The 15,548-nt window shown below is 42.1% G+C and overlaps 1 protein-coding gene across 1 annotated transcript in view; it reads left to right on the forward strand.

The window, feature by feature from the left end:
* The first annotated feature begins 12,469 nt into the window (after positions 1-12,469).
* Positions 12,470-15,548, forward strand: part of EQTN (equatorin) — a 59,034-nt gene continuing 55,955 nt past the window's right edge. The window contains exons 1-3 of the mRNA XM_086414916.1: positions 12,470-12,626; positions 13,613-13,644; positions 13,717-13,807. Of these exons, the coding sequence (XP_086271042.1) occupies positions 12,551-12,626; positions 13,613-13,644; positions 13,717-13,807 (199 nt within the window). The 5' untranslated portion in view covers positions 12,470-12,550. The remainder of the gene's footprint in view (positions 12,627-13,612; positions 13,645-13,716; positions 13,808-15,548) is intronic.

Consider the following 15,548-nt stretch of genomic DNA (forward strand, 5'->3'; position numbering starts at 1 on the left):
ATCAAAAGAATCCTATGTTTATTAACCCAGAGATAGTATTAAGGGGCTTCTCAGGTGGCACAGTGGAGAAGGCAAAGGCACCCCACTCCAGTACTCTTGCCTGGAAAATCCCATGGACGGAGGAGCCTGGTAGGCTGCAGTCCATGGGGTCGCTAAGAGTCGGACACGACTGAATGACTTCACTTTGACTTTTCACTTTCATGCACTGGAGAAGGAAATGGCAACCCACTCCAGTATTCTTGCCTAGAGAATCCCAGGGACGGGGGAGCCTGGTGGGCTGCCGTCTATGGGGTCGCACAGAGTCGGACACGACTGAAGCGACTTAGCCGCAGCAGCAGCAGCAGCAGGTGGCACAGTGGTAAAGAGTCTGCCTGCAATGCAGGAGACATGGGTTCAATCTCTGGGTCAGGAAGATCCCCTGGAGGAGGAAATGCCAACTCATTCCAGTATTCTTGCCTGGGAAATTCCATGGACAGAGAAACCTGATGGGCTGTAGTCCATGGGGTGGCAAAGAGTTGGACACGACTTAGTGACTGAGCACACAATAATATGGATAACTGTTTCTTCATAGCCATGCATATAAGATCTCAACAATAATGTATTTAATATTGCTAAGAACTACATGCTTCAAGAGATAGTGGAGGACAGAAGAGCCTGGTGGGCTGCAATCCATGGGGTTACAAAGAATCAGACACTATTTAGTGACTGAACAACAACACGCTGACTTGCATAAGAGGCAGCAACATTTAGAAAAGTCATATATTGTGAGTTGTTTATCTGAAGGCTAAGTATTTCACTTGGGCTTGTCTTAATCAGAAGTATAATCACATGAAGGTACAAGGGAGACATCTGGTCCACACAAAGTATGTGGTTAAGGCAAAAACCTTGGTAAAAATACAAGGTCATTTAGACAGGATGAAGTTTGGTGGGAGAAGTTAACATTGGCTGGACATGAGGGATCCCTACCTGGTCTGTGGATGAGAACAGAATTCTTTCTTTGCTCAAAATCTCAGATTAAAAGCCTCAGCTCCCTCTGTTTCTTGCTGGCCTCACACATGCCAGGTACACTCACACTTAGAGCCTCCACACTGGCCATCCCCCTGCCTGGATGATCTGCCCCAGACAGCCTCATGTCTAACTCCTTCCCCCTCAAGTCTTTGCTTGAATGCCACCTTCTCATTGATCTCTGCTGGTCACATCTACCCAGAGGACTCACAGCCCCCCTTTCTCTGCGTGATATAATTTATTTATCCAGGGATTGAACCTGCGTCTCCTGTGTCTCTTGCACTGCAGGCGGATTTTTTACCGCTTGAGCCATCAGGGAAGCCCTTTTTTATATAATTTATTTGTTAGGTTTATTGTGTATTGTCTGTCTCCTCCAGCTGAATATAAATTCCATGCCTTCAGGGATCTCTATTTTGTTTATTGAGTGTGTGACACAAAGGAGACACTCATTAGACCTTTGATGAATAAATGAATGGGTGAATGATGAATTCATGGCAGACAAGTGCCTAATTAAGATCTGCTATCAGAGAGATATTAATTAAAAGCAAGGTATAATAATGATAATATTAAGTTGATAATACTAACACCAAAAGTATATATTTAAGTGTCTAAGCACGCCCTAAGCCTTTTAGGTGAATAATCTCAGTTAAACAACCCCATGAGGTTGGTTATCTATGTTTATCCCCATTTTAAAGTCAAAATTACCTAAGTAATCTGCCTGCGATTACAAGCAAGAAAGTGATGTCACACAGGTGTCTCTAGAGGCCCCACTCTGAACCACAGAGGTCACCCCCACCCACAAGGCATCAGGCTCTCCTCAAATTGTCTTCTCTGTAGATCCCGGGTCCGTGTAGTTCTGCAGTTTAGCCTTCAGTTTCTTTCCTGGTCATTTGTTAATGTGATTGCAGTAGTGAGTCTATGACCAGTCTGTCTGAGGTCAGAAAGTCTTTCCAGTCCCAGGGTATTCATTCACAATGACAAAGTAGACCCTTAGCCAGAGATCAGGTCAGACAACAGACCTAACAGGGACACCAGAAGGTCAGAACAACTAGTCCACAGAGTGTTGAGGGGTGTGAGGCCAAGACTGGAAGCCAAAACGTGAGTCCCTGAGGAGGCAGGAGACACAAATCCAGAAGGAGTCACCCAGCGTGGGGTGGGGTGTTCCTGTGATCAACTGAAATAGTACATAAGAAACTTCAAGAACTTCCCTGGTGGTCCAGTGGTTAAGAATCTGCTGGGACACGGGGTTGATTCCATATAGGAGACATGGGTTCGATCCCTGGTCTGGGAAGATCCCAAATGTCAAGGAACAACTAAGCCCAAGAGCTACAACTATCGAGCCTATGCCCTAGAGCCTGGGAGCCGCTACCACTGAGCCCACGTGTGGCAGCTACTGAAGCCCAGGCACTCTAGAGCCCGTGCTCCACAGCAAGAGACCTCGCTGCATTACGAAGCTCAAGCCCCGCAACTGGAGAGTAGCCCCTGCTCCCTGCAACTAGAGAAAGCCTGCACACAGCAACGGGGACCCAGCACAGCCAAAAGAGGAAACAGAAAGAAACTTGTAGGTTCTGATCCCTGCTGTGAAATGGGGCGGTGGGGAGAAAGCATGCATTTCACTCATCCTTAGAGGAAAACAAGCAGACTTTTTAAAGAATTGATAAATAGAAACACCCAAAGGAGAAGATGAACTTAGACATTAAGAAATTTGAGAACCTATCACAGTTAATTTTTGCTAATTTTTCTTCTCTGTGAAAAACATTAATGCATTAATTCATCAGCCACAACATAAAATATGTGGTTACATTAGACATATGTAACCGAGAGGCTAGAACAAGGAGTGGCTGGGGGACTTAGGTATGCATGTGTTCCCTGGGCTAATTTAGAAATGCATAGGAAACAGAGAAGCAACGTCCATGCCATCCACTTGACTTCTGCCATTTCCTCTGAGGCACCATAAATGTTTACCAGTTTCTGGTTCTAGCCAGAGATCTTTAACATGTCAGGATATAAGGCTGGCCAGCGCTTCCCCAGTGGTTCAGCGGTAAAGAATCTGCCTGCACTACAAGAGATTCAGATTTCAACCTCTGGGTCAGGAAGATCCCCTGGAGAAGGAAACAGCAAACCACTCCAGTTTTTTGCCAGAGAATCCCAGGGACAGAGGAGCTTGGCAGGCTACAGTCCGTGGAATCACAGAGAGTTGGACACGGCTGAGCACTCACTCAATGCTGGCCTGTGTGTGAAGGCCGGATGCTGTGATGAATGACTTTCACCCTCCTGTTCCTAGGGCTCCATGGATATTACCCATGAAATGATTCAACTACCAAACACAGAAGAAGCATTTGTCATGAGAGGAGTGGATAGTGGGAGCATTTTTTTTTTAATAGTAAATCATTAGATTCAGCAACTACTAAACCATGGAAATTAAAGACAACTCATCCAAAAGGCAAGCCTTGTTTCACACTTCCAGGAAGAGTTTTTAACACATTTCCAACCTTAGCATGAGTTTCCTGAGATTGTGAGGATAACACCAGTGTTCAGTATGACAGGGCATTAATTGGACATTAACTACTAGAGTTCAAACACAGCTGATCCGTGAACGTGGAATGGAGAAAGAAGATACTTCCCATGGAAAGCTTGCCAAAACAGACTAGGTAGCCGGGCGAGTAGAAAAGAAAAAAGTTTTTATTCAGAAAAATTGGAAAATAAATTGAACCCTTTTCTTTACCATTTGTAGAAGGATGGTCCTAAAGGGCAGAATTTAAAAATGTATTAATCTATTTATTCATTGGGCTGTGCCAGACCCTAATTGTGGCATGTGGGATCTAGCCCCCTGACCAGGGATCCAACACAGGCTCTCTGCATTGAGAGTACAGAGGTTAGCCACTGGACCAGGCAAGTCCAGGCAGGCTTATTTTAATGAGATTGTGGAAAGATGAAATCGCAGGTAAGATTCAACAATGCAGTTCAATCTTCCGGGAAAGATTCCCCCAAACTCTTATGAGAAAATTAACCTTGGAGCCACAGAGGTCCCCCTGCCCCCACTGGCACAGCCTCTGCCTGTCCCCAGGCTCCCCATCCTCAGGGAGCTAGGCAACGACTCTCCCTGCCTCCAGATCCCCTCTCCCCTCCCACGTCTCACAAGCTGAAGCCAGGCTGCTTTCTCTAAACCCCAGACCTGTGCCCCTCTCCCCATTCCCCAGACCACCTTGCCTGACAGCCCACCCCCACAGCAGGACCCAGACTCTCTTTAGTGAGGCCCCAAGACAGGCTTCTCACAGGCTTCTCGTGAGTTAAAAAGAAAGCCCAACAGCCCTTGCACTTATCCTCAGGTGTTTGGAAGTTTAAAATTAAACAACAGAGAGTGATCTATGGATGATGTCATTGCCATATCTCCTCACCTTTATTTCATAGAAGAAAGCGCATTTCAACAGCAAAAGAATAGAAAGAGCAGATCTCGGAATACAAGCCCGTCCTCTGGGTTTCCCTAAAGTAGTGAAAGCATCTACACCTGCAGTCGCACGCCGACTGATGACCTTGGGATGTCAGGCAGGTGACATAGCCATGAGTTGTTTTTGTGAGTTGCTTTGGTGCTGGTGGTGGCGGGTTTTCCTGGCAAGTCCTGACCGCCAAGAGACACTCGATTGCTTGGGCAGCACAACTCCTCAACGTCTGGTCACTCGCCCTGTGATCCTGCTTGCCTGGCCATCTGTAAGAGGGAGGGCAGGGAGCCTGCGCTCCCGGACAGCCTAGGGGAACAAGCACACAGCCCACTCCAGCAGCTGCCACCGCCTCTGAGTGACCTGAAGACAGAACTGCTGTGTCCACCCCTAGAGGCGAGAGATCATCCTCCCTTCTCTCCTTTCTCTGCCACTAGTCCAGTCCTGATCTGTGGACTGAGAACTAGAACCCTCAAGCCTCCTCTTTGGCTAAGAAGCCTCCTCTGCCACCCACCCCCACTCCAAGGTGGTCTCAGGTAGGAGGCAGGCAGCACCAAAGATAGTCTGCATGCTAGCCAGCGTCTGAGTCTGGAAAAGTGAGAGGGAAAGTCACTGAGTTGTGTCCAACTCTTTGTGACCCCATGGACTGTAGCCCACCAGGCTCCTCTGTCCATGGGATTCTCCAGGCAAGAATACAGGAGTGGGTTGCCATTCTCTTCTCCAGGGGATCTTCCCGACCCAGGGATCGAACCCAGGTCTCCAGCACTGTAGGCAGATTCTTTACCATCTGAGCCACCAGGGAAGCCCAGTTCTAATGCTTAATAGACTTTTAAATTTTCTGAGTAAAAGACCATCATGCCATCTGTAAATAATAATGATTTTGTTTCTTCCCTTCCAATCATTACATCTTCTATTTCGTTTTCTTGCCTTATAGCACTAAATAGCACCTGTAGTACAGATATAGTAAACGCACCTAAATATTTACCATTTGGTCTTTATAGAATATTTGCTAATCTACACTTTACACCATAGTGAGTGAAAGTCGCTCAGTTGTGTCGACTCTGCGACCCCACGGGCTATACAGTCCATAGAATTCTCTAAGCCAGAATACAAGAGTAGGTAGCCATTCCCTTCTCCAGGGGATCTTCCCAACCCAGGGATCAAACCCACGTGTCCCTCATTGCAGGCGTATTCTTTACCAGCTGAGCCACCAGAGAAGCCCAGGAATACCGGAGTGGGTAGTCTATCCCTCCTCCAGAGGATCTTCCTGACCCAGGAATCAAACCAGGGTCTCCTGCATTACAGGCAGATTCTTTACCAGTTGAGCTACCAGGGAAGCTTACACCATAGATTTAAGTGTAAGACCAAAGACACCAGAATGAGTAAAACTTAGAGGCCTCTAAACATACATTGAAGTTAAATGTCATTTCTTATTTACATTAGTTTATCCCTACTCAAAAAAACGACATTTAACTTCAGTGTGTGTTTAGAGACCTCTAAGTTTCACTCATTCTGGTGTCTTTGGGCTTCTGCTTGTGTATGTTTCCCTTTAGAAGATGTGAATGTGGATCGTCACTTTGAGTTGAATGAGAAGATATGAGCTGGGAGAGAAAGGTATTAGAGCAGGATTTGGGGCAAGGGTGATCACTGAGAAGAAAGAAAGCAACCTAGTTGTCCATCAGCAGATGAATGGATAAGAAAGCTGTGGTATATATACACAATGGAGTATTACTCAGCCATTAAAAAGAATACATTTGAATCAGTTCTAATGAGGTGGATGAAACTGGAGCCTATTATACAGAGTGAAGTAAGCCAGAAGGAAAAACATAAATACAGTATACTAACACATATATATGGAATTTAGAAAGATGGTAACAAAAACCCGGTGTACGAGACAGCAAAAGAGACACTGATGTATAGAACAGTCTTATGGACTCTGTGGGAGAGGGAGAGGGTGGGAAGATTTGGGAGAATGACATTGAAATATGTAAAATATCATGTAAGAAACGAGTTGCCAGTCCAGGTTCGATGCACGATACTGGATGCTTGGGGCTAGTGCACTGGGACGACCCAGAGGGAGGAGGGAGGAGGGTTTAGGATGGGGAACACATGTATACCTGTGGCAGATTCATTTTGATATTTGGCAAAACTAATACAATATTGTAAAGTTTAAAAATAAAATAAAATTTAGGGGGGGAATCCGCCCGCATCGCCGCCCTCACCGGCTGGGCGGCCGCGAGGCTCGGAGCGCCAGGAGGCAGGGGCTGGGGTTGCACCACGCGGAAATTTAAAAAAAAAATAAATAAATAAATTAAATTAAATTAAATTTAAAAAAAAAAAAAAAGAAAGAACGAGACCACACTGTTCAGAAGTTCTGAATGTTTCCGAGCCCACTAAATTCGAAAGTGACTGCATTGTCACCTCCCCCTTTATCGTCCTGAAAATCCCTATCCCAAAGCCTTAGGTAGGGTCACTCACAGTAGGATCTGTGCCAGGGTTGGGTGGAAAGAGCCATGTGGCCCAGGGTGGGGTGTCAGAGCTCAAGCAGGAATGAGAAGGGCCTCCAAGTAGGGAAAGGAATGTTCCTGAAGAATGTTGGAACTGAATCAGGGTCAGGAGGGTGGGAAAGGGGTGGCCTGGTGCAGGTTACTGGAGCCCAGGTAAAATGAAGCAGGCATCTGTGTAGGATGGCTGCCTACCATGAGGTGGCAGAGGCCCATGGGGTGAGGACGTCATCTATCTGAGAGGGCAGCCTGGCAGAGGGTGTCAGAGCCTGAGGGGGTTGCAAAGGGCATCTCTGCAGGGAGAGAGAGCAGCAGCAATGGAAGGCTGGTTCTACAGTATGCTGGGGACAGGGGTGGTTAATCAAACAAGTAAATATACTCCATTAAGCACAGTGGAAGTGAGGTTTCTCACCATCAAAGAAGGGGGTTATAAATATGTAAACTGGTTTGTCTAAAATCAAAGGTAACTATTTGAACCCATGTTTTTGATATAGATAGCTATAGAAATAAACCTAGATGTAAATATGTGTGTGTATATATACATATATGGGGCTTCCTGGGTGTCGCTAGTGGTAAAGAACCCCTGCCAATGCAGGAGACATAAGAGACTTGGGTTTGATCCCTGGGCAGGGAAGATCCCTTGGAAGAGGGCACAGTATTCTTACCATTCCAGTATTCTTGCCAGGAGAATCCCATGGACAGAGGAGCCTGGCGGGCTACAGTCCATACGGTCACAAACAGTTGGACACGACTGAAGCGACTCAGCATGCACGCACATACTTGTCGTGCCCTCTCACTGAATTGGGGATCCAGCTCCCAGCTCACTGAAAGCCAGTTGTTAGAAGAGCTAGGCTTGCTGACATATTAGTGTCTGAGATTACCTCTTTTCACTCCAATAGGGCCTTTTGGACCTGTAATGCAGTCCAAAGCATGGCAAAGAGTCAGATACAACTGAAGTGACTTAGCACATGCACGTGCACGCACACACACACACACACACATGCGTATATTATGCACAGAGGTACACTTTTGCACCACACACTGCATTCCTGTCTCTGTTCACCAGCAGGACCTGACCCCAGTGGTGTTCTGATTCAATGAACCCATCTAGCATCTGGATCTTGGCATGTGGATACTATTCTCTGCTAAAAGGAACCAGGAATTCTTAGAGGCAATGGTTGCTTTCTTAGCTGGGGCTGAGAAAATCCAAGATGAGTGTGGAACAGTGAAAATCAAGAGCCTGGAAAATGTTCATAAGCTTTAAGGTAGAAATTCTTTTTTTAGGAAACTATCCTAAATGAAATCAGTATAAATGCTGAAAAAATTTTAGCCATAAATATGCTCATTACTTTATTGTATATAATAAGCAAAATTGGAAACCTAACTAAGAATAAGGTAAATGACCCAAAACAGTAATGAATATTCACTGAATTGGATGTTATACAGACATTAAAATTAAGTGTATGAGGATGCTTATATTATAATGTTAAATTATAAATGGAGCATCTGGATTCAGCATGAGTAAAACGTCTCACCGAGGTCTGGCTCTTCCTTGCAACTTTCTAGAACCCCTTCTGCTGCATCTCATGTACCCAAGTGTATATCAGTGCCTTGAGATGTGGCTAGATTCTTGCTGTTTCAATATCTCGACTTTTCTGCTCAAAACCCATCTACCCTCCTAGGTTTCCACCATTTAGCCATTCAACTCTCCACCCGCCCACCCACCACTATCATCTCTGGGCTTCCCGGGTGACTCAGTGGTAAGGAATCCACCTGCCGGTGCAGGAGATGTGGGTTCAGTCCCTGGGTCGGGAAGATCCCCTGGAGAAGGAAATGGCAACCTAGGCCAGGATTCTTGCCTGGGAACTCCCATGGATAGAGGAGCCTGTTGGGATACAGTCCATGGGGTCGCAAAAGAGTCAACTTAGCAACTAAACAACAACACTCCCCCTCATTCATGGAAAACCAGGGCACCAATTTCCCACAATTCCTCTCATTGCCAAGTCTTACATGTCCTAGGGAGCATCTTTGGACACACAGACAGGGCATCATGGTCTCTCATTTTACTTAATTTACAATCCCAGAGCCAGTGTTGTTCTTCCCTTCTAATCCAATTTAGCGATCTGATGCCAGGCCCTTTGGACCTCATTGTTACACAATTCTGATCAGCTTTGAAATGTTAAACTTCCAGACTCCACCATAAAACAGTTTTTCTGCTCTTTACTTAGCAACTTCAATGTTCTTATCTCTCTGCCCTAATGCATCCATCCTGTTATTCTGACTCTCTGGATAGCTAGTAATTAGCAACCTCCTAAGACTTCGTTAAGAGGCAGTTTTTGAATAGCAACCTCATTAAACATCCTCAGCCTGGCCAGATCCCATGCAATCTTCCTCTTCCTTTAAGCTGTGAATGAAAAATCTGGTTTTTAACTCAAGGTTTGAACATCAATAGTTCTCTTTTACTACAAGAGTCACCATGTTAGTAAAATACTCTTACTTCAATGTTTCTATTTATCTAGAAGCTAAAAAAACACTTTAGCTTAATACGAAATAAAGTAAAATAAAAGAATGTAAATAAAAAGGATTTGGACTTGGAAAAAAAAAAAAAAGCTCAGATACTCAAAATGATTCACGAAAGCACACGTTGGCAATCAAGGTTCTCACTTAACCCAGAAGGCCCTATAATTCTTGACAGTCCCACAAAGAGAGGAAAGAGATTACATTCTGTTCAAAAGAACTTTCTTGTATTTTTAAAGATCTTGGTTCTTTGAAAATTAATAATCTTGAAGTGATAACTTCTGTTTAGTTTGAGAAAGCCTGTTAAAGAGAACCTCAGTTCTCTGACTGTTATGATAAAGCACAGTTCATTGTTCCTGGGTTTTCAAAATTACAGTGATATAACCAATCATTTGTTTTATTTGATGTTGTGTGTAAGCTTGCTATTCAGATTTAAGGAAAATAATATTCAAATTAATAATTTAAGCAAGGTTGGAGGCTTCAGTTCATGGATTGCAACAACTAATGTGTGCCTTGTGGAACTATCTGCGTTTAATGGATTCTCTCGAAGATTAGGGTGACTCAGTTGACATTCTTTAAAATACAACTGCTTTCATTTTACAAGATTGTCTCATTTCTTAATGTTTGCGTGTCTTTTACTTCATTACTTGTTCTATTTATATTTCCTTGTTTGTTGTGCCTCTTAAAAAGCTGTATATATGAAAATCTCACCAGTACTAATCCTTTTAGGCGTGAAGAAAGATTATCTGTAGAGAAATTAAATAAATTCTTTATGAAGTAAATAAATTCAGGAAATACATTCAACCCAGTAAATGACTTGATTATCTACCTGATGTGATATATAATTTACTCATTTTCCAGAGAATCAAATTCAGGGTTGGAGAGATGATTTGCTCATGATCACATAGGTAGGAAGGGATGGAGTGGTGACCCAAATATATTCCTCTTTTGTCCTGGCCCAGTGTTCCTGTGGGAGAAGACACAGAAATGCAAGAGGGTCTTACAATGCAGACATGATCAAGAGACAAAAAACAAAGTAAAATCATAGGTTAGAAAGTATATCTAATGGCATCTTTGGTATTAGCAATGGATCCTCCTTAGGGCATTCTTCAAAGACTTAAAATATAGTTTAATAGATAAAAAATAAATATACACTTTTTTAAAAAGAGAAGTCTCTACTCTAATTGAGTAATAGAATATTGGAAAGGCTAACTGTGGCCTAAAATGATGATATCCAGTGAGGACAAATTCACTGTTTCCATAATCTTGTCCCAAGAACGCAGAGTTTATCTGGTATTAATTTGCTAGAGCTGCCGTAATGAAGTGCCACAAACTGAGTTGCTTAAACAACAAGAGATTTGTTGAGATATGTTTTCATGAAATAATGAGAATGATTGGTCCTTGGATTTTAAAGAACCATTAATATCATTGATGGTAAGAAGAGACAAGACCTTTTTGGTTTTTGAAGCATTTACAATACTGTATGTTCTTTTGAACTCACAGTTCTTGGGTCTAGATGTCTGAGACCAAGGTGTTAGTAGGGTTGGTTCCTTCCCTGTCCTAGCTTTTGGTGGTCTCCTGGCAGTCTTTGGTGTTCCTTCATTTTTGCTGCATCATCCCCGTCTCCGCCTTCATCTTCACATTGCATTCTCTGTATGTGTGTGTGCATGTCTGTTTCTGTGTTCATCTCTCCCTTTTTAAAATTTTCTATTATTGTTATTTTGGGGTTGTGCCAGTGGCATGCAGGATCTTAGTCTCCTGACCTGGCATTGAGCCTGTGTCCCCAGCAATGGAAGCCCAGAGTCCTAACCACTGGGTTACCAGAAAACTACCACCATTCCCCACCCCACCCCTTTAAAAAATAAATAAGTAACAGTACCAATCATGCTGTATGAGGGACCCACACTGCTTTAGTGACTTCATCTTAACTAATTGCCTGACAGCTCTTCACTCTCATCCCTTTTCCACCTCCCTACACCCACAGAAGAACGGGCCGGAGGGCTTAAAGAAAGAGCGCTACACGCAGAACCGTTTCGCTTTGGTTCACCGAGACTGAACCTGACAATCTTTTCCTTTAGGATGATTCCTCTCTGCTTCCCCTCACTCTCTTAAACAATTTAGACTCCTAACGAATTCACTCTTTTGTTCCTCATATATACCCCGTTGAGATCACACTGGCTGAACCTCATTTGTGAGCCTTCATTATACTGAAAAAACTTTCAAGCCTTTTTAAACTCAAGCCCCTTTTCTCCTGATGCTTGTGTCTTTTTAGTTGTGGATATTCTCTAGAGCTGAGAGGCTATCCATCAATAATAGTTAGAATTGAGGGAGGGGATGTTAGTTGATCCTTTAATATGAAGAGCAATATTGGTGGTATTGTCCATTTGATTTCTTGCCATTATTGCTTATTATTTGAGTTATTATAAGAGAAATATGTTAATATTATCTAAGCCTAAATATTCTTCTGATTGATAGATAATTTTCTCAGTCTGTATGTGAGGTAAAAGATGGGTTTCATTTTTAAAAGTGTTTTTAACAAAACAAATATATTTCATAAATAACATAGGTCTTAAAATCCCCCCAAAAAATGTTTCAAAATAACTCCCTCCTAAAGAATTATAGTTGAGATAGCCCAAGAACCAGAGTTAGCAGAGCATTAGGATTGAATCTTGGCATCTTATTAGTTTTTTTTTAACAGATGTTGTATGATTATTCAAAAGAACATACAGTATTGTAAAAGCTCTGAAAACCAAAAAGGTCTGTTGTTGTCTTACTATCAACAATATTAATGGTTCTTTAAAATCCAGGGACCAATGATTTACATTATTTCATGAGAGCATACCTCTTGTAATCTTATAATAATCTTATAAATCTTATAATAAAAAAAAAAGATCCTAAAAACCGTCACATGACCTAAGATAAGGTCATGAGACTGAGTCACAGAGCTTTCGGAAATTCTTCTCCAGCATTCTGACCTCCATCTGGCAGTGACATCATAATGTCCTCGCTAGTTATAGGACCTGCTGGGCAACAGAAGGGAAACTCTGAGACACAGTAGATCACTGGATAAATCACGTTGTTTTCCCAATGAATTTTATATTGTTTATTTTTTTATCTGGGGTTTTCACCCCAGAGATTAGTGGTATAGATCCCCCTTATGAAGGTGAGTAATCATTTCAAACTTTCACTCAAATAGCAGATAAGAAACTTGACCCATTATCCTAGAAAACTGGTCCATGGCAATTTTTTAAAAATCTAATTGAAGTATAATTGATTTACAATGTTGTGTTAATTTCTGCTCAACAGCAAAGTGACTCGGTTATGCGTATGTATTCTTTTTCATATTCTTTTCCATTATGGTTTATCATGGATGTTGAATATTGTTCCCTGTGCTATACAGTGGGAGCTTGTTGTTTTTCCATCCTGTATATAATAGTTCGCATCTGCTAATCTGAAACTCCCAGTCCTTCCCTCTCCACCCCCTCCCCCTTGGCAACCACAAATCTGTTCTCTGTGTCTGTTTCATGGATGTGTTCATTTGTGTCGTATTTTAGATTCCACATACAAGTGATATCATACGGTATTTGTCTTGTTCTTTCTGCCTTACTTCACTTAACATTATAATCTCTAGGTTCATCCATGTTGCTGCAAATGGCATTATTTCATCCTTTTTTATGGCTAATTGGTATTTCATTGTATGTGTATGTATACCACATCTTCTTTATTCATCTCTCAAAGCACATCTAGGCTGTTTCCATGTCTTGGCTATTGTAAGTAGTGCTGCTATGAGCATAGGGTCCATGTAGCTTTTTGAATGAAAAGTTTCATCTTGGTATATACCCAGGAGTGGGATTGCTGGATCATATGGCAACTCTGGTTTTAGTTTTTTGAAGAACTTCCATTCTGTTCTCCATGGTGGCTGTATCAATTTACATTCCCACCGATACTATAGGAGGGCCCACTTTTCTCCCTACCCTCTCCAACAGTCCATGGCAATTTTCTCTAGGGTGATATAAAGTGCATTGTTGGAAATATGATATAACTTAGATTTTAAATCTCTGTCTCATATCCTTTGGGAAGAAAGTGCCGTTTAAAAAAATTGGGAAAGAAATCAACACATTTCTGACCTCTGGTCATGCTTTTTTCCAGAGCATGAGATGACGCCCATACCTGAGCAGCCTGTGCCTGAGCAGCCTGTGCCTGAACATCCCGTGCCTGAACAGCCCGTGCCTGAACATCCCGTGCCTGAACAGCCCGTGCCTGAACAGCCCCATACAACGGAAGAAGAAAATAAGGAGCATACTCCTGAGAAAACTGGCGATCATTATAAAGATGTAAAACAGTGTAAGTTTTCCAAGTTAATGGCAATACACATGCAAAAGATGATTAGACTGATTTGGTTTATAAGTTCTAAAATTTCTATAATCATTTTATTTCCTATTTAAATTTTAATTTACCTTATAGACGTCTTGGTGTATGAAATGGAATTCTTATTTTCTTCAACTTTTTCCATGAGATATTATGAAGTTTAATAAGGTTTGGTAACTGTCTATAATTAATATAGGACTTATCCTAGCAGCATGGTTATGTATTCACATTAGTAACAACTGAACGAATTCTGTGGTGGGATAAGCAAAATTTATTTGGAGATGTGTGTCAGTTTCCTAGAGCTTCTTGAAATAAAGTACCACAAACTAGGGGACTCAAAGCAAAAGAAATTTATTCTCTCACAATTCTCACAGAAGCCAGAGATCCAAAATCAAAGTTTTGGTCACACCGTACTCTCTTCAAAGCCTCTAGGGCAGTGGTCCCGAATGTTTTTGGCACTAGGGACCAGTTTCGTGGAAGACAATAGTTCCATGGATGGTGTGGTGGAGGGATGGTTTCTGAATGATTCAAGCCCATTACGTTTATTATGCCTCCTCTGATCTGATAAGAGGCAGAGCTCAGGCAGTAATGTGAGCCATGGGGAGCGGCTGCAAATACAGATGAAGTCTTGCTTGCTCGCTCACCTGCCACTCATGTCCTGCTGTGCCGCCCAGTTCCTAACAAGCCGCAGACGTGGCCCAGACTCTAGAAGACTATCTTCCCTTGCACCTCCCAGCTTCTGGTAGCCCCAGGAACTCCTTGGCTTGGAGCAGCAGAACTCCAGTCTCTGCCTCAGTCTTCACAAGTTCTTCCTGTGTCTCCATGTCCAAATTTCCCTCTTCTCAATAAGGACACTGTTTTTGTTTAGGAGCTCACCTACTCCCATGCGATTTCATCTTAACTAGTTAAATTGTCAATGACTCAATTTTCAAATTAGGTCACATTCTGCAGTGCTGAAGGTGAAGACTTCAACATAGCTTTTTGGGGCAAACAAAATTCAACCCATAACAAGATGACTTTGAGATGTTTGGAAGATCTGCTAAACTTCAATTTATTCACCTTTCTTCATACAAGCTTTCCATGTCCTTATAAGGTCCACCATTTTAAAATGTGAAAAGTTCATAAAAAACTCGTGTTAAAAATTAAAAATAATTAAGATTAAATCTAACTATACTGGAAGTTTTAATAATATTAGCCAAAGAAAAAATAGAAATACAATGAAGATATACATATATACATATATTCATGTACTTTGAAAACTATAATTAGTACATAAATTGTATTTCTATTCTTTCTTTGAGGAATCACTATCCTCTTTTGTAGGTGAAAAAAATCCCTGATGGCCAGGTTTCATAGCTACAAAGAAGCAGTGTCAGGAGCGGTGTCTAATCTATCCAACCCAGGCTATGTGTACTATGTATCGACTGCAAAATGATGCAGTTGTTCCCTTTTCAGGATGTTTCTCTATTTTTAATTCTCAGAGATTAAGTAAACCAAGAGCCTGATGATTACTTTGATTAAAAAATCTTTCTTACACACACACACACACAGACTCATAACATAAATGGGACTATACTAAAGAATTGTATTATGACATGGTTTTTCTCATTTAAGAACTCTGGAGATTTTTTTCATGTATACCTCATTATTTTTAATGGATATATAGTATTCCATGAAATGATTTTCCATAATTAATCCACTGTCTTATTAAAGAATT

Source organism: Bos grunniens, chromosome 8 (assembly GCF_055505025.1).
Source record: "Bos grunniens cultivar Pamir isolate PY7600 chromosome 8, Bosgru_T2T1.0, whole genome shotgun sequence".
Classification (NCBI taxonomy): domain Eukaryota; kingdom Metazoa; phylum Chordata; class Mammalia; order Artiodactyla; family Bovidae; genus Bos; species Bos grunniens.